The following is an 18,451-nucleotide window of genomic DNA, read 5'->3' as shown; positions in this document are numbered from 1 at the left end:
AGGTTTTTCTACTCTGGCAGCTCTGCTTCTTCTACCATATCCTACTCATGTGTGCATTTAATTAAGTTGCAGTTCTAAATTAGCCACGTGTGGATGCAAGACCTGTGATGGAGTGACACCATCTGTAAGGCTGGTTCCTGCCTTATGCCCACTGCCTTCCATAATCCTGATTTGGATTAACTTGGTTTTGCACTTGACCACCTGTTAAGCAGCAGTCAAATGAAGCAAGGTCCTTACATGCCTGAAATGGATGAAATGTGTCAGAAGATGGATGGAAATTAATAAAAAAACATGTTGTAAACTTATCAGTGAGGAGAAATCTGAAGGTTTTTTAATCCATTCGCACAGTGCCTGCTTATCCTGTGTAACTGACTGCAGATGTATCGAATAGCAATGTCAAAACCCAACCCATCACTCGGTGTGTGAAAATGAAGACAACGCCTCTGGAATGCAGCAAAAAAGCTGATTGGACAGAGCATTCTAGAAAAGGAAAAGTACTGTAAAAAAACACATTCATAAACTGGCGTGGGAAAGATCAACGTAACGCATTTAGCCTTTAATTTATAACTTATCAGAAGCAACAATTGACAATAAAAGGAAAGCAAAAATTGTGTGGCTGATATCTGCTGCTAAATACTCATCGTAAAAAAGACAGACTGTAAGTTGCTTCCACACACTCATGCTTTGACTTTTTTTTTTTGTTGTTCTTTCTTTCTTTCTTTTTGTTCTTATTTGGTCTGTGCATTAATTATATAAAGCTTACTTTCATGGGTACTTAATCTAGCACTTCAGAAGTGTAATGGAGTGATATTTGATATACTGTTTGCCGTCTGGGACTGAAAACCTACCTCTAAAGAACTAAGATGAAGAAAGTTCAGTGCAATTGTTGTGTAAAAAATGTATTAAGTCAGGTTCATATTTAAATATATATTTAAATGTTGTACTTTTTAAGCTGTTTGCAACAGAAATTGTCATGGCCATGTACTGTTAATATACCATGGTATCATACAGATATTAGAAACTTTCCAGGAAGTTATGATTCTACCTTTTGCTATAAAAAACTTCATTGTTTAACCTATTAGATTATTTTCTTAAGTTATTAGTAATAGATTGTATGTGAAGAGTTTTGATTGGAATTTAAATCTGTGGTTTATTAAAGTTTTTTTTTTGGTCCTCCCTCTTAGCGTACTCTATAGAGCCAACAGAAGTCCCCTCAGGCGCTGAGTTTCATATGCTCCCACTCTTTCTTAGCAGAGTTATATATTTAAAAAAAGCTTTATAGTCACTGATTTTTAGAAAGGAGAGAAATGTGATAAAACATGTTTTTCCATGCTTAGACAGAACATTGCTTAGCTTAGCTTTGAAATCAAAGAGACTCATTCATGCAGAATTAAGCGACTGTTACTACAGCAATTACTGCATATATCCAGTAATACTAACATTAGTGCTAATAATAAAGAAATAAATACGAGGGACGTGCAAAAAGTTTCCGCACTTTTATATTTTCGTTGGAAACTGTGAAGGCAGGAGGAGTAGTAATTGGGCATTAAAATGTTGGTACAACGCTGGTGATGTAACTTGTTTTTGAAATTCGTAATAAATAGAGTTAAAAAAAAGAGCGGGAACGTTTTGAACGTCCCTCGTACTAAATAATAGGAGACACATAAATCGCAGCCCTGTGTGATTTTTTTTTTTCTAGGTTCAATAGACTTTTCTCGTGGAACCGTTTCACTTTTTCTGAGGTTTTGAATCCCATAAAGTTTTTTGCTTTTTTATTTTTTGTTTTGCTTCTGTGCTTGTTATTTTATTCTCGTCTTTTGTATTTCCTGCGACGCCATCTTACTGTTTTAGATAGCCCTGCCATTTTATGAACCCAGGATATGTCGGCCCTCATTAAGTGACATGGACTTGGAGATTGCATTGCTTGACATCACTTAATCCAGTGCCACATGTGCATCTGCGTCTATAATTTGTGGATACAAATCCAGAATGTTTTTTTGCAAGTGCTTTTTGCACAGATTGTAGACTTTTGCAGGGTTTAATCACATGTTAGTTTGTCCCCCTGGTTTTGTGTCTTGCTAGTCCTTTTGACTTGTTTTTTCTTCTCCTGATCCCTACCTCATTCCATGGCAGTACGCAGACAGGTAAATATCTGTCCTGACTTCTAACTTCAACTTCTGGCTCTGCCACTTTCCGGGGAGTTATTGCATATTTTTTGCAGTTCGCCGTGTTACCGTTATTTGTTGTGTGGCACTGTGGTGATGTGATTAGTGGTAATGCTCTAGGGCAGTGGGTTCAAATCCTAACTCGGTGTCTGTCCGTGCGGAATTCTCACCATTGTGTTTTTCAAGAGACTTTGGTACTTTTCTTGTACATTCTTAAAACTGGCAGAATCACCTGAAAGGTCCTGCTAGTGCTGTGTGTGAGTGTGCCCTAAGATGAACTGACACGAGCAACCTATAATAAAATCATAGTTCTAGGAAATGGATACATGATGGTATTAAAAAAAATAAATATGATGCATTTTGAAAAGGTGCTGTAAATAAGATGTACTATTTTTAGTGTAAATATTACAATGTCTTTTATTACAGCCCATAGTACATCAACAACAACATTTATTTATCTAGCACATTTTCAGACAATTAATGCAGCTCAAAGTGCTTTACATGATGAAGAAAGAGAAAAAAGACAAAAGAAATAAGAATTGAAATAAGGGAACACTAATTAACATAGAATAAAAGTAAGGTCCGATGGCCAGGGAGGACAGAAAAAACAAAATAAAAACTCCAGACGGCTCCAGACATACTCAAAGTTCTACTCAAAAGTTAACTATGTGGTTATTCGCCGTCAGTGTTCTGTTTAAAATGAATCCATTCTAAATGTAAATTCATCTTGTTTATTCTATACATTAAACCTTTTCATTTCAATTTTGTGTTCTGGATGTTGTGAGACTTGCCCGGACACCACTAGTCGGAGACCACATCTTTATAAAAGTCACACGTTTATTATTCATTAAATAAACACAGTCCCAAAACACCACACAATGCATAAAGCAATAATCACCCAATAATCTTTCCTTCTCTCAGTCCTTGGCCGCCAATCTCCTCCTGGGAGCTTCGTCCTGCTCCCTCTCCCGACTCTAGCTCCCAGATTGCTGGGAGGCGCCGCCTTTTATTCCTGCCCGGATGTGCTCCAGGTGGCTGATGACGATCTTCCGGCAGCACTTCCTGGTGTGGCGGAAGTGCTGCCCTTTGCCCCGGAAGCACTCCGGGCGTCCCTGGCAGGTTCCTCCGCCATCTTGACAAGTGTGGCGGAAGTAATGTTCTCTCAGGTTCTAGGAGGCTTAAGATGCCCCCTGGCGGTGGCCACAGGTCCCAACGAGTTGGAAAGACTCTCCTCCTCTCCCGTGGTCCTCTCCTGCTCCAGGACGGTTGTGTCCTCCTGACCCGGAAGCTTTTACTGCCACCTTCCGGACCTTCTAGGCGTCCCGGCCGGGTAAGAACCCCAGCCGTCTGTGACAATGTACTGACAGCATCTGGCACAACCGCACACAGGTTAACTGCATGCACACTCACTTCTGTAGATGTGACGATGCCACAACTACTGTTTCTACTATCGGATGATTGTAGACTGGGCAATTAATCCAATGGAAAACCAAGGACACAAAACAAAATTCATAGAGACACAAAAAGAAGGCGGCCATTTTCAATTAAAAAAAATAGCAGATGTTCTTAGTGTGAAAAATGCTTTCAGATATAGATTGGTTAAGGATAAATTAGTAATGTGTCCCTCAACAAACACGAGGGACTGTCATGACAGTAGATTGAAAATATGTCTTTAATTCTGACTTTTATGTTTGGCAACAGCAAATTCCATAATGGAGAAATATCTCGAACAACTGGTTGAAGTGACCAAGAGCAAGATGGAGGGAGATGAGCACTTTCAGCAACAGTTACTTGTAAAGACTGAAAGGAACAGCAACCTGCTGGATGAAATGACCAAGAGCCAGCATGAGGGAACCCATCAGCTTCAGCAACTGATTCTGGAAATGGAAATGAACAAAACACAGCTGACTGAAATGAATAAGGCCCAGAAAGAGGGAAACCATCAGCTGCAGCAACTGATTCAAGAAATGAACAAGAAACAGCAAGAGGAAACCGTTCATCTTAAGCAACAGTTTCTTGGAATGCAAGATGAGCAAAGAGAGATATTAAATGTCTTACATCATCTACAGCAAAAAATAAGTCCTCGGGTCATAGTTGAAGAGGTTCCCAGCATCAGCACTAAACCTGTGGAAGATTCCAGCGCTTCAGGTTTGTTAATCAAAATCAGGATAGCAGACTTGATCCACATCTCATGTTGCACAACATGAAATCATTGACCAGCCCAGTAAGAAACACACAAAACACACTGAGGACTGTTCTGTATGTAGAGGGGGACACTCTCACCACAGGCCTTTTCCACCAACTAGATACACAATAATCATCTTTGAACAGTACATGACATTCATGACAGAAGTAAACTCTCAGGATTTCTATTTGGCACTGACTGTTAACTCAAATTCGGTGTCACCCAGCCTTACATTTTATAGAAAACTTGTTTAAAATGTGACTTGTTTAGGCTTGCCCTGTATTACACTGTTCAATTTCCAATTCCACAACAGCAAAAGAACAAAGTTCATAGGGAACATTTTTTAAACACACAGCTGGGCGTTTTAAAGTCCAAAGAAAACTCCAAAACGACAAATGTTTAAAAACTGTATACCATTCATCTTCATATTGGTCCTTGTAATTTGATTGTTGTCATTTGATTCTAATGTTGTATATAACTGAGACACACTCTACCATACACACATTATGTTTCTGGGATGTTCCACTGGGATGTTTGAACTATTGGCCTATACAGTTTTATAACGCACTAACTGTGTTACCCATCTAAGACAGGTTCAAATCTAAATAATCAACATACTGTAGAACTCAGTGTATTCATTGTTAATGTCTGTAGTGTGGCATCTATTGGAATGTATTTTGTTTTAACATGTAGTAATAAAATGCATTGCATTTGTCATTCCAACACAAGGCGTATTACAAACATTTGTAGTAACAAAATCCATTACATTTTTCATTCCAACAGATGGCTCATCACAAACATTTGTAGTAATAAAACATATATAACAAATACTTTTTAAAAACCACACTTATATTAAGTTAAAGAGTGTACTAGAAAGTAAAAAATAAAAATAAAATAAAAGGTGGACGTTTTTGCTAAGATTTTAAGAAGTGTTTTTTGAATGTTGATTTACGAATAGCGTCCACACTTTTATTTTACAAGTGATGTATGAGAGGCTTATTTTTTACTTTTTAGTACACTCTTTAACTTAATATAAGTGTGGTTTTTAAAAAGTATTTTTTGTATATACAGTAATCCCTTGTTTATCGCGGGAGATAGGCTCCAAGGCCGGCCGCAATAACTGAATTTCCGCGAAATAGGGACACCATATTTGTTTAATTATTTAATGTGTATTTGGACATTTTCAAACCCTCCCTGTACTGTTTACAGCCCACCCTTTACTCTATTAATAACAGGGACAACTGTTAAGCAATATGAAATCGGTAGATAAGTTTACAGTTACTGTATAGTGAAGTACACGTAGCTATATATGACGTGATGATGGTGATGAATATGCTGTGCAGTAAAAATGATGACAATGAAGGTGATGATGACTTTTACTGCGCAGCCGACTGTATTTTACGTCTCTTCAGACGGCGGTGCCTTTTCCTGGGGCACCTCTTCCACGGTTTCCGAAGGTGTATCCATAGTAGTAGTAGGAACTGGCTCTTTTTTGTGAGGCTGCAAAAACATTGTGATCGGCAGTTGCTGCCGCTGCTTCTTTTTCCGGTCGAAAAGCAGATTGTAGGCGGTCATGACGTCGTCGACCTTGTTGCAAAATTGGGCCGATCGAACGGCGTTTAGGCTCAGCACCAGCCTTGGAAGAAGGAGCACGTTTGGGAGCCATTGCAGGGGGTGAAAACTGAAGCAAAGTTCAACACAAAGAAACCACAAAAAAAAATCACACACAGTACAGTGTAAAGTAAACTGCTCGGCGAGAAAGCTTGAAGCGAAATGGCGTGACAGAGACAAGGGGAGATGCTGTGGGATCTGGGCATCATTCAAAGCACCAATCACGGGCCCGATTAGAAAGCGGGAAGCTGTGATTTGTCGTCTCCCTCCCATGTACCAATCACAGCCCGTGTTACAATGCACTTAATCACCAAACTTGTTTTGTTGTTCTTAGACTAGGAAATACTACTACTACATTTAAAAACCCGCAAAGTCGTGAATCCGCGAAAAGTTAACCGCGAAGTTGCGAGGGATTACTGTATATATTACTTTCAACTTTTTAGTCTTGGGTTTGTTTTAATATAATTTTGTAATTGATATTTTATTACTTCCTTTAATATTTCTATCTGTTACTAGCGCCATCTATTGGTGAAATCTTGAACTATTCTTCATATGAAAATTTAATTTCTTAATTAACATGGATTAATTGATCAATTAGTGAAACTGATTATTGATTCATGTATTGTCATTGGAAGTTAGTAAGTGTGCAAAATTTCAAGTCATTTGGACAATAGGAGGTGGGTTAAATATCGATTACAAGATTTGTACCAGACAAAAAACAGGTGAAATTAATATAAAGTTTGGTAAAATGCATTACATTTTTTTTAATTCCAACAGATGGCTCATCAAAAACATTTGTTGTAATAAAATGCATTACGGTTTTTCATTCCAACAAAAGTTGCATCATAAACATTTTTAGTAATAAAATGCAATCCTTTTTCATTCCAACATATGACACGTCACAAACATTATCACTGTTTTTATGAATCCCATACCAAATGGCACATAACAGAGGCAGACACCAGTGTGACACCAAGGTCAGGTTGGAGGAGCTGTGGTTCTTCAACATCAACACAAAATATGAAAGAGCAAGTGAATTAGCGAACATAACCATTATTAGTATTAATAAACAACAAAAACCCCAGCATATTTCACCAAGGTCAGTTAAGACTATGAACATATAAGTGATTTATACATACTGTATATACAATAATTAAGACATAAGAAGTAAATAAGTTATGTGAAGCACATTTTCTAATAACTGAACTGTGGCTGCAATGTTTGTCAGTTTAACTTTTGCTGTGCAAACTAAAATGTGACACTACTACATTTAAAAATAATAAAACAAACCTTAAAAATGTTTCGTAAAGAAACAATAATCAACCATTTTTATACATAGACAAAATATTCTGAAATTGTAAACATGTCTTTTGCAATTTTTCGTAAAACTTATTAAGTCTCACACCATTTTCTTCTGGTAACGTTTGATGAGCTCCATTCACAAGACTGTGTAAGGAAATGTGAATGACTGTGCATCAAATAAATTACAAAGAGCTTATACATTTAAAAAACATTTTTTTGTGTGTGTGTCTTGGCAAAATCTCAAAACTGTGTCTGTTTATTTCCTAGGTGATAGTGTGAGTGTGAGCGAAGCAGCAACTGGAGCAATAATGATACAAGGTACTAAAATAAACACACACGTAATACGACTGCTGTCTCTCTCAGTTCTCTCTACTCTGTTCTTCTGTCTTTTATATGATTCAGTTCAGTGAAGACCAGGACTGCAAGGAATCATAGAAATACTTAAAACGCAAGCTGCGTTAACATCTTGACCTCAGAGTCTGCAGTAATCTGATACGTTTGTCTCAGTGTGTTTAATTCAATTGGTTGCTAAGGAAATATTTTGAAATAGGTGCCCATTTTCCCTTGAGTTTGAGACTAGAGCAGAGGAAGACATACAGTACGACCTTACACCAAGTCCAGTAGGAGCCCCGTGTGCCGCCGTGTTAACATCTGTATCTCGGTGACAGAGGCTGTCATAGATTCTTGTTTGGGAGGTATGGTGTATGAAAACACAGCACATCAGGAGCTTCCAACAAACAAAAATAAACAGCCCAGTGAGTTCAACATATGAGAAGTAACTGAGCGAGAGAATGGAAGGACCACGTCATGCTCACTGCTTCTCGTGTCATCTTTTTTACGTGTTACCGCCAGTCTCTTTATTTTGCATAAACAAAGTTCTCCAGAAACTGCTTAGACAAAAGAAAAAGGTGAAATTACAAGCATGCAGACTCCTTTTTCTTCTCTTAAATATTGTTTACTGCATTTTACTGCAGTACTGCATACTGTTAAAATATCCAGTTCTGTTAGTGGGAGAAGCATCCCAAATGAATTTACCTTTCTTTGCCAGTTCTAATCTTCTAGTATAGTAAACTTTAACCAATTAATTTGGACTTTGTAGTGCAATGCAATTCAGCATTATTACAATTGTATTAAATATCATCACTTTATAGACCTTTGCCTTCCACAGTACAATATTTTATAGGTTTTAAAAATTATATTAGCCGTTTATAAAAAAGAAACTTAACATGATAATCTCACAACTAACTGATCTTACTAAACAGTTTTCTAAGAAATTGTGTGGAGTATGGAGGCACAAGAATCCTTTAATTGATTCAAAGTTTTGCTCACAGTTGTGCCAGTCCTCTGTCATCTAGATAGTTCTTTACCTTCACAGATCTTCTAATTGTGCATTTTAAATTGTGGCAGACAGTGACACTGATGATGAAGAAACAAGCAAGGGTGGTGTGGCTCCTGCCAATGAAAGACGAATTCTTCCATCCCAGACTGTGAAAAGCTTCACCATTAAAAGTTCAGGTTAGTGGAAGGGTTAATTTCTGCATAGTAAAATTTAATCTTCCAAACTTGCAAAATAATATAATACAAAAGCTACTAATTTTAAAAATACATAGATTATCTTGTGATTTTCCTTATGCCTGTCGCTATCCTAACAGAGTATTCATTGTGAAGCTCCATCCTCTCCATTTCATATGCTTTACATTTTAGTAGTATGTGTTCTACTGTTTCCTGATGACAGCAATGTCTACACGTTCCAGTATGATGTTGTCCAATTTTAAATAAAGTATTGTAACAGGTGTCTGGTCACACTTTCAGGTAATCTAACTAGACACCATCCAAATATGCGACTACGCCACCCAGTTTTATTAAGAGACTGGGAACTCCTGAAATTTACCAATGATAGCACACAGGTTTCTTAAATTGGGCGGTGAGTAAACACACAATGAAAGACACAACAGCAATTTCAGGAAGTAACAGTAACTTCTATTACACCAGACAATAATAAGTACATGAAAAAGATAAATGAACATAAACCAAATCTAACAGTATCATAAAGAAAATTTCTTATCTTAGAAAGGAAAGCCCACAGTCCACACTCTAAAAGTCCATTAAAAACATGAATTGGATGATACAACCTGTAGTGGGGCAAAGTCCTGTTTGTTCTCAGTGTTACCCCAACACTTAATTGTTCAACTGTCCACGGATGCACTCTGTTCACCGGACACTCATTTCCAAGAGAATCGTGGAATCCCTGTCGGCGTCTCTTCGTTGTTCCTTTTTTTCCACTCTGGGCTCCTTGTATTGCTGTGACCTAGGCACGCCTTATTTCTTGTCTGCCAGCTTGGCTCGATCCTTCCATGCAGCTTCCCTCTCTCGCTGGGCCCACAACCGGCGTCTCCTTATGGAGCTGTCTCTTCCTCCCTGGAAGTATTGCCGTCCTTGTGCCTCACGTCGTGCCAGCCACGTACCCTTGTCAGCCTGCGAGCCCCTTTGCTCTGTCCAGGTGTCTTGGCAGCGTTCTCAGTGGACCGTCCCCTTCTCTTGCCTTCTCCTGGCCAGAGCTTAAATCTCTTTCAGTCCCTGCAATTATCAGTTCTGGACAACCAGATTAAACAAGTGGCACAGCTAAATTTCCTGGGTTTAACAAATAATGAAAACACGAGTTAACAAAATGTATTGTTACCAACCATGAATGAGTACAGATCTGCTGTTTAGAAACCAATATTGTCAAAAATGTTAATTGCCAAGTCAGGTAAATACAGAAATCCTCCAAGGCAAGACGTCAAAGCGGCGACTCCTTTGCAAGACAGCTGATACTTACACAAACAATCCTGACACAATCAGTAACTGGATTATCCAGGCCCCTCCAAGGAAGCAGCAGTTCTGTTATCACACGTGGTATTGTTTGTATGGTTTGTTTGTTTGTAAATCTCAACCAGCCATAAACTTCAAAATGGGAACTCCTTTGCAAGACAGCAAATACCTACAATCTGCAGACAGCCATGACACACTCAGTAACTGGATTATCCAGGAAATTGAAAAACAAGGTCCCCTTCTGACAGTATAATTTAGTGGTATATGACCAATCCTTAGCCTTGATATTATAAGTACCTCCCTCCGATTTCTTCCTTCCAATTATTAGATGGAACCTTCTTTTGAATACCATAGAGATGTCTTCCTTTTATTTCTATATCTCAAGTTTCTTGCCAGATTGAACATATAGCTAGTGTGATTAAAACACTTGTCTCCCCTTTCTGGGGTATTTAAATCAATAGTTTTCTTTTTCAGAGATTGTTTGGCTATTCATTTCCTTCTACTCCAATATTCTCAAGTGTCCACAAGACCACACCAAAATTCCTATATTCTTCAAAATGTTGCAAACTCTGTCTAATTTCTAGCACCAAATCTAGGCCGTTCAATACACATAATGAACCTGAGCAGACCACAACTCTTTCAGGTTGTACATCCGCCACCCACCACTGTAAACAATACCCCGGTTTATACTTCTTCGTTTTACTGTTTATACTTGCGTGCGTACTTCATGTAAATCTGGGAGAATCTGGGAGAGTCTCTTTCTTGTTAGACCAAAAGTCTGTTGTGAAATTTCTGGTCTCGGGCAGTCTCGGTGAGAGTGTAGGCACGACATCATTCAGGTAGAGCTGTATTGCGAGTCAGTGCTCAATTGAGCATCCGCGTGGGTGGTTGTGTCATGTGCGGATACTGTACTGCTCAAGTTTCATAGTGCTTCTCAAAGTTTTCTTTTTATAATGAACATAAAAATGAAAAATGCCGTCAGTTTACGCTGAAAGAAAAATTAACAATCCTGGAAAAAGTTGATTCCGGAATGAAAAGAAATGACGTGGCAAAAGCATTTCAGAATCACACCAATAATTTTGAAGATTTAAAAAAAAAATAGAAGACAAAGTTAATGATTAGACATTGGGACCTGAATGAAAAAAAAAGTTGCATCTATCGTCTCGTTTTTATTCTTATTCATACCTGTATTTCTATATATGTCTCATTTTCAAATAAATTTTTTTTTGCAGTTTAACAAACACTGTTTTTTATACAGGTATTGACAAGCTTGAGTCACAGAGTTGGTTGCACAGGAGACAGAAAGGTGAGTCCACATAGGGTGTTAAATGTTCTAAACATCGTGCGACAAGCACGTTATGCGGTAAGACGCAGCAGAGCAACAACGGAGCTGTCCTTGTGCTGTCGTCTTTAGAGATGGTGAATCGCCAGCAACCCCAGTCACAACAGTATACACATTTTCCCCATATTCATTATAATGAAATTTCAGATATAACAAAATATTTTTATGGTCTCATGAATTTCGATGCAACGGAATTCCACCTGTACAACGTATAAGGCAAATTTTGATTTGCTCATTGTTTTGTATAATTGTAATAACTGCTTTTCTGCTTTACCAAAACAATTGTTCTTCATTTTTTACTTCTTTTTTTGTTGTCAGGTACTCAGAAGAAAGTACGACAAGATTTTCTGTCAGAAGCAATTGAAAAACTCTTCAGGGAAAACAAACTCCCCATTATCTGCAAGAAAACAAAAGGAATTCTCAACAAAAATAAGTTGACCAAAACAGGTAATGACACTGTCGGCACCAGTGAGAATTTGTTTATAGCCTTGCCACTCTCTGTTTCACCACACCACACAGGATAGTAACTTTTAACTACACTGTAAAGGGGTCAGACTGTATTAAGTAGCAGGTTCACTCTGTCTCTGCTTCTTACTGTAGCATTGGAAATGAAAGTGGGTGGAAATAAAAATATCTACAATATTTATTTGAAGAGAGTTTCAAAACTCTCAACCATTTTTGAGAAACAGGAGAAACCACTAAATTACTAGGGAGATGGGCAATTATGTCCACACAACCATAAAATCTCCATCTTCAATTTCCTGCACTTAAAGGGTGTTTATAAAGTGTTTACTCTTATCAAGTGAGCACTGATGTCAGTTTTGTTATTTTTAAATCAAAATACTAGTGATTCTGCATGCGTCTGATCCCTTTAAGCAATCTGATTGGTCTATTTGGCTTTGGTCTGATTGGTCTGTTTCATATGGAAGGTTATTTGTGCCAAAATTAAATTAAATTCAACCTGTTAACTACAAGTTGCATTTAATTTCAGCATGTTTTTACCGTGTTATGATAAAAAGCATATTGACCAAATGATCAATTGTTTTTCACTTTGCCGCACAATTCCTTTGTCTCACGCATTCTAATTCATGTTAATAGATTGAATGTCATACCTAAAAGCAAAGCAAACATATTGCATTTCACTTAGCAGCAGCTGAAAAGTATTGCATTTCGATTCAAGACCACATTTTAATTGTGACAAAACTAAACATAATCGAATGACCAATCAGCATCAAAAGGCAGGGCAAAGGGCGTCAGCAGATTGGCTAAGCGGTGTTCCACTTCTAGACATGTCTGTGATCTGGCAGTGGGCACAAGTTCCATCAGCTTGGAGAGATTAACCGAAATGGTGAAAACTATGTGTTAGGTATTGTTGATAAAGTTTACTTGTACAACCCCAATTCCAATGAAGTTGGGACGTTGTGTAAAACATAAATAAAAACAGAATACAATGATTTGCAAATTCTTTTCAACCTATATTCAATTGAATACACTACAGAGACAAGATGTCGAATGTTCAAACTGATAAACTTTATTGTTGTTTTGCAAATCTTCACTCATTTTGAGAATAAGAAACACAGTAAGAAAATAAAATAAGTCAACATTAATTAACATAGAATAAGAGTAAGGTCCAATGGCCAGGGGGGACAGAAAAAACAAAAAAACTCCAGACGGCCGAAGAAAAAATAAAATCTGCAGGGATTCCAGACCATGAGACCGCCCAGTCCCCTCTGGGCAATCTACCTCACATAAATGAAACAGTCCTCTGTGGATTTAGGGTTCTCACGGAAGGACTTGATGATGATGATGATGATGATGATGATGATGATCACGTGGACTTCTGGCTTTTAGTCCATCAATGCTGGTGCATCATGGTGCTTTGAGTAGGTGGTGGTGGCGCAGGCCGCCACCACAGAGAAACCGGAAAAAGAAACAGAAGAGAGAGTTGGGGTCAGTACGGATTTTAGAGCCACCATGAATAGTTATTATGATGAATTGAACATACAGAATATCAGTATTAAGTTAAAGTGAAGTTAGGAGAAGGCCATGTTAAAGTAATGTGTTTTCAGCCGTGTTTTAAAGTGCTCTACTGTATTAGCCTGGCAAATTTCTATTGGCAGGCTATTCCAGATTTTAGGTGCATAACAGCATAAGGCCACCTCACTACTTCTTTTAAGTTTAGCTTTTGGAATTATAAGGAGACACTCATTTGAGGATCTAAGGTTCGAGAACTCCATTCGGGAAGAAGTCTCAGCCTGAAAATTATCAGGCGTTGCATTTACTACAAACTTTATTCATTGCACCACAGGAATGTTCAAGTATCTCATTTTCATTGCCTAACTGCAGATTGAGCAAATTGTTGAATTGAGCGCATTCAGTTAATATTTTCAACAGTTCTTCTACTCTGGTGTCTTTCTTGAGTATTCATTACGGTCTCATTTTGTCGTAAGCTGTGCCTACTTGCCGCGTTTTGTCTCAAATGATATACTCTCTGGTCATAGCTCTCATTTGTTCTAGCTATTCTCATGCGATCAGCGTCTCTTTGTCGTTGCTGGATGGCGCTGTGCTCTGTCTCATTTTCCTTTGCAATTCTGGCACGTTTGACAACTAATTGCCGACATCGAGCTTCTCCCTCAGTCTCATTGTGATTCTCTTTCGCTCAGTGTCGGCCCGTCTTCATTGTATGGTCTGTTCTTTGCTCTCATTTGCTCGAGCAATTCTCTTTCGCTCTGCGTCAGCCTGTCGTAAATGCTGAGTGTGTTCTTCATAGTTCTCATACTCTTTCATTTGCTGTGATGTTAATGCACTTGCTGCTTCCTGAGCAGCTCTTCTTTTTTCCACTCTAGCAGTCCGCTTCGTCTCTTCTTTTGTCTGCATCTTTTCACGTTTAAACTGATCGAGTCAGTGTTTGTGTTGCAATTACTTAGTACGTTTTCTTTAATTGTTCACTTAAGCTGGCACTTAAGTGTTCAATCTGCCTCAAGAATGATTTAAGATATGAAGTGGTAGGGGAATTGACCGTGAAGGTGGGAGGTAATTAGAACGGCGACAATATAATTTTATGACGTGGTACAGCCCTGATTAATCTTGCTTGAACTTCATTCTCTGCACTTTTGCCCCAAAAACTACAATCTTGTTACATTTCCTTAACTGCTTAAAGTGTCACCCATCACTTTACTGATGCGATCATGAAGTTCTTCAGCGTATACTCTCTTTATATGCAAAGACCTTAGTGATGAGGTAATCACGCATACATTGAACCTGAAAAGAGCAGGCGTCCATATCATGGACAGTAAGACAATCTTTGAGTGCCATCCAATGAATATAAGACTCTAGTGAAGTGCAGTTTTCTTGTGTATAAGTCTGGACAATGCAGCATAGATGTTGGGGCATATTAATGTTTATAATAATTTTTTTCACTTATTTTCACTTGGCAATCTTCCTGTACTGCATTCTTTCATAAGGTCATAAAGTAAATTTTTATTTTTAGAATTGTCAAAAAAAATAATAACTAGAAATCAGTAGTGTTCATAAAGAACTAACACCAGCATTTTTCCTTCTAGGTTCACGGTCTGTTTTGTCTAACGGTGTGTGGTTCTTTGCTGGTGAATTTGAAATTTTATCTGGATGGAAAAATTCAAAAAATTGGAAGAAGAGCATTTATATTGACATGGAAGAGGTGAAGAAAGTAAGTCATGGTAGCAAACTTACCACCATCTGTTATATGTATTGGTGTCTTTGTAAAATGCTGTACAGTGCACTGCAATGTGACAGTTCATGGTGGATGATACCAACATAAGCTTGGCACAGGCTGTAAAAGAATGCAGTTGTAGGACTCAATTCAGGTCTAATTTAGTAATGAATGTACTGTATCTTCCTCCAGGATTGTGCAAATCAGGAGAAACAGGTTTCCAAACTTCACATTCTCAGAACAGTAAAGAGCAACAGCTAATGAAATAAACCTTTGATAGTCCTTATTAGACACAGCCTTGATGCAGTTCAACACCCACAATGAACAAATTTGACTTAAAGCCAAGTATTGGGGCACAGCTCTTATCACATTCATATTGGGAACAAATGGTACACAAGAGGTTCCCTGCTATCCCGTATTCCTGCAACACCCTCTACAACACATACCTAGGGGGCATCACCACTCCTGTTTGTGGCTTTCTTGGGCGGGATGTCAAGGCGTAGCCAAGAATGTGTGGGTGTCTAGTTGGTGAAGCTAGGAGTAGCATTGTTGCTTTATGCACTCGCTCAAGTGATTCACATGTGATCAGCATCTCCAGGTCTGAGGTCATTGCTCTCTCTCGGAAAAGAGTGGATTGCCCTCTCCTGGTGAGTGTGGAGCAACTGCCCTTAGCAGACACTTCCAAGTACTTTGGAATCTTGTTCACAAGTGACGGTAAAAACGAGTGTGATATCGGTAAGCAGGATGGAGCAACAGCAGCTGTTATTCAGGAGCTGGTGGGAAAGTAGGAGCTGAGTCTAAAGACAAAACTGTTAGATTAGTGGTCCATCTTCTTCCTCATCCTCACCTATCAGAGCTGTGGGTAATGACTGAGAATAACCAAAAGAATGAGATCACGAATATAAGCTGCAGAAGTTAGGTTTCTTAGTGGGGCGGTTGCTAGGGTGAGAAGCTTAGAGATTGGGGAGAAACTCAGAGTAGAGTTTGTTGCTCCTCCACATCAAGATGTGCCAGTTGAAGTGGTTTGGGCATGTCGTAAGGATGCCCTCTGGGTGGCCCCCTTCTAGAGCTGCTCTGGGCACGTCCTACTGGTCAGAGACCCTGTGGCAGATGCAGAACCCGGGGTGTATATCTCACAGCTGGTTTGAGAATACCTGGGAATTCCCCAATTAAAAGAGTAGCTGGGGACATGGAAGTCTGGTCTGACCTGCTTGATCTGCTGCCTCCACGACCCTAACCAGGAAAAGCAGCTGAGTAGATGAGGTGACATGAGATCAGTCCTTATTAGACGGTTCTGTTTTCCTGACCTAGTAGGCTTAAAACTTGATGGCTCCTGAAAATGATCATCCTAGAGTTTTGATGCTGAGATGCTGAGGTCCTGCATACCTTAGATCACATAAATATAATCCTGATTCACATTTATTTATGAACATCATTCATGGTGTTTTTGACACATGTAGATGTAATAGTAATAGGCACCTGATACTGCAGCTCTGAAATGCAAATGGATGAGAACAAAGAGGCTGCAACAGGATGACCATCCACATCCAGCTGCAAACCATCTCCTCTGTGTCTGGGGTCAGATGGCTTATACCTTTGATGACCACCTGAGTTGGGATATGGGGTTGAATAGCTTCTGTCTACTAACTATGAGGGTATAAGGGTAGCATTGTGTACTCACAAATGCCTTTAGATGTGTAATTAATTAGCATCATCGTGATTTTCTTTCTACAGAACTCAAATGGACCTTGTGGGCAAAACAATTGTCGAAGAATATATCTGTATGACTTTTTTAAGGTAAGTCTGATCAGATGGATACATTTGTTTGTCCTGCAATTTTCAGTGATTTCATTAGAAGAAATTCTTCAGGCATTTTGAAAGCACTCTGTGGCTTGCAGCTAATTTTACCAATGATAATGGACACATTATTCTGCAGGTAGAGTAGGGCTTTACAGCTAAGAACTGACTGCTGCTAATGAATTTAAAAAGTTACTTTGAATGGATAGCAGGGATGGGGGCTGTCCTGTTACACACCACACTCTGACAGAGAATCAGGTTGTGCTTTGAGAATATCGTTCAGATGATTTGGCTGTCTGAAGTAGGCTGGCGCCCTGCCCAGGGTTTGTTTCCTGCCTTGCTTCCTGTGTTGGCTGAGATTGGCACCAGCAGACCCCCGTGACCCTATAGTTAGGATATAGCGGGTTGGATGATGGTTGGATGGATGGATGGATGATTTGGCTGTTCTTAGATCTGGTACCTACTGTGACTTTATACACATAGCAAAGATGGCCACGGCTCATACAAAAAAAAAATAATTCAATATTCGAGCACAATGACTTGAAAGGTGAAGGCATGTCACACAAGCAGAAAATAAATTGCTAGGGGTTGCTCTCCATTTATTTGAAGCCCCCTAGCATTACACGACACCTGCATAATGTGCTTTCCCAACCAACACAGCAAATTGTTTTTGGATCAAAAGCAGACGACAAATGAGAGAAGCAGCCCAGGTCGGAGTTCAGAACAATACTGCTTTTACAAATCACTGTATACCTCTTTGTTATTGTTAGTTATGCAATTGATATTAAATAATTCAACTTACCCACCATCTTCTGTACTATTTTATTTCTTAACAGCAAATAAAATTTGTTCCTGCTTTGCAGCAAGTGGACAAATCACTCATTAGGGTAAGAGTTTAACCATTTCATCTTTTTTCCAGGATTTTTAAAAAAATATTATTATTATTTATAAGCCGGAAAATCTTTTTTGAAATGCATTTGCTAAATTTTCATAGGTGGAGTCCCAGTCTAGATTCTAGTACGTTGAATTTATGAGACCTTTGAATCTGCATAATTTGATGAACTGAAATATTCTTGTTCTTGTTTTCCCATAACATCTTTAAATAAACTAAAATATGTTTTCTTTTTAAAGAATATTTTAATTAACAACGTTTTTTGGTCTTATTTTTCAGAAATATCAACATTTATTTCAACCATGAAGATCACTTGGATGCATGAAATTTTCTTCTCCTTTACTCTTGTTGTTTTACACCTAAAATAAAACAATCTTCTTCTTTCTGCTGCTCCTGTTAGGTGTTGCCACAGCGGATCATCTTCTTCCATATCTTCCTGTCCTCTACATCTTGCTCTGTCACACCCATCACCTGCATGTCATCTCTCACCACATCCATAAACCTTCTCTTAGGCCTTCCTCTTTTTCTCTTGTCTGGCAGCTCTATCATTAACATCCTTCTCCCAATATACTCAGCATCTCTCCTCTGCACATGTCCAAACCAATGCAATCTCGCCTCTCTGACTTTGTCTCCCAACCGTCCAACTTGAGCTGAC

The 18,451-nt window shown here is 38.6% G+C and overlaps 1 protein-coding gene across 2 annotated transcripts; it reads left to right on the top strand.

The window, feature by feature from the left end:
* The first annotated feature begins 507 nt into the window (after positions 1-507).
* On the top strand, positions 508-18,227 carry LOC120536937 (nuclear body protein SP140-like protein). 2 transcript variants are annotated; one of them, XM_039765510.1, is made up of 10 exons: positions 508-658; positions 3,867-4,313; positions 7,531-7,581; positions 8,671-8,778; positions 11,333-11,380; positions 11,735-11,863; positions 14,980-15,104; positions 16,842-16,904; positions 17,741-17,791; positions 18,076-18,227. In XM_039765510.1, exons 2-10 carry the CDS (start codon positions 3,878-3,880, stop codon positions 18,100-18,102), a joined length of 1,038 nt encoding a protein of 345 aa, XP_039621444.1. In that variant the 5' UTR covers positions 508-658; positions 3,867-3,877; the 3' UTR covers positions 18,103-18,227. The 2 variants fall into 2 exon arrangements, with proteins under 2 accessions (XP_039621444.1, XP_039621445.1); XM_039765511.1 differs by lacking the exon at positions 11,333-11,380.
* The last annotated feature ends 224 nt before the right edge of the window (positions 18,228-18,451 follow it).

The sequence above is a fragment of the Polypterus senegalus genome, chromosome 10 (genome assembly GCF_016835505.1).
Source record: "Polypterus senegalus isolate Bchr_013 chromosome 10, ASM1683550v1, whole genome shotgun sequence".
NCBI lineage: Eukaryota > Metazoa > Chordata > Cladistia > Polypteriformes > Polypteridae > Polypterus > Polypterus senegalus.
This window is presented reverse-complemented; position numbering and strand designations above follow the sequence as displayed.

Excerpts from the sequence above, each read along its gene's own strand:
- LOC120536937 (XM_039765510.1), top strand. The coding sequence starts at position 3,878 with ATGGAGAAATATCTCGAACAACTGGTTGAAGTGACCAAGAGCAAGATG. Across the intron at positions 8,779-11,332 it reads CTTCACCATTAAAAGTTCAG|GTATTGACAAGCTTGAGTCA; the intron begins GTTAGTGGAAGG and ends TTTTTTATACAG. Across the intron at positions 16,905-17,740 it reads ATCTGTATGACTTTTTTAAG|CAAATAAAATTTGTTCCTGC; the intron begins GTAAGTCTGATC and ends ATTTCTTAACAG.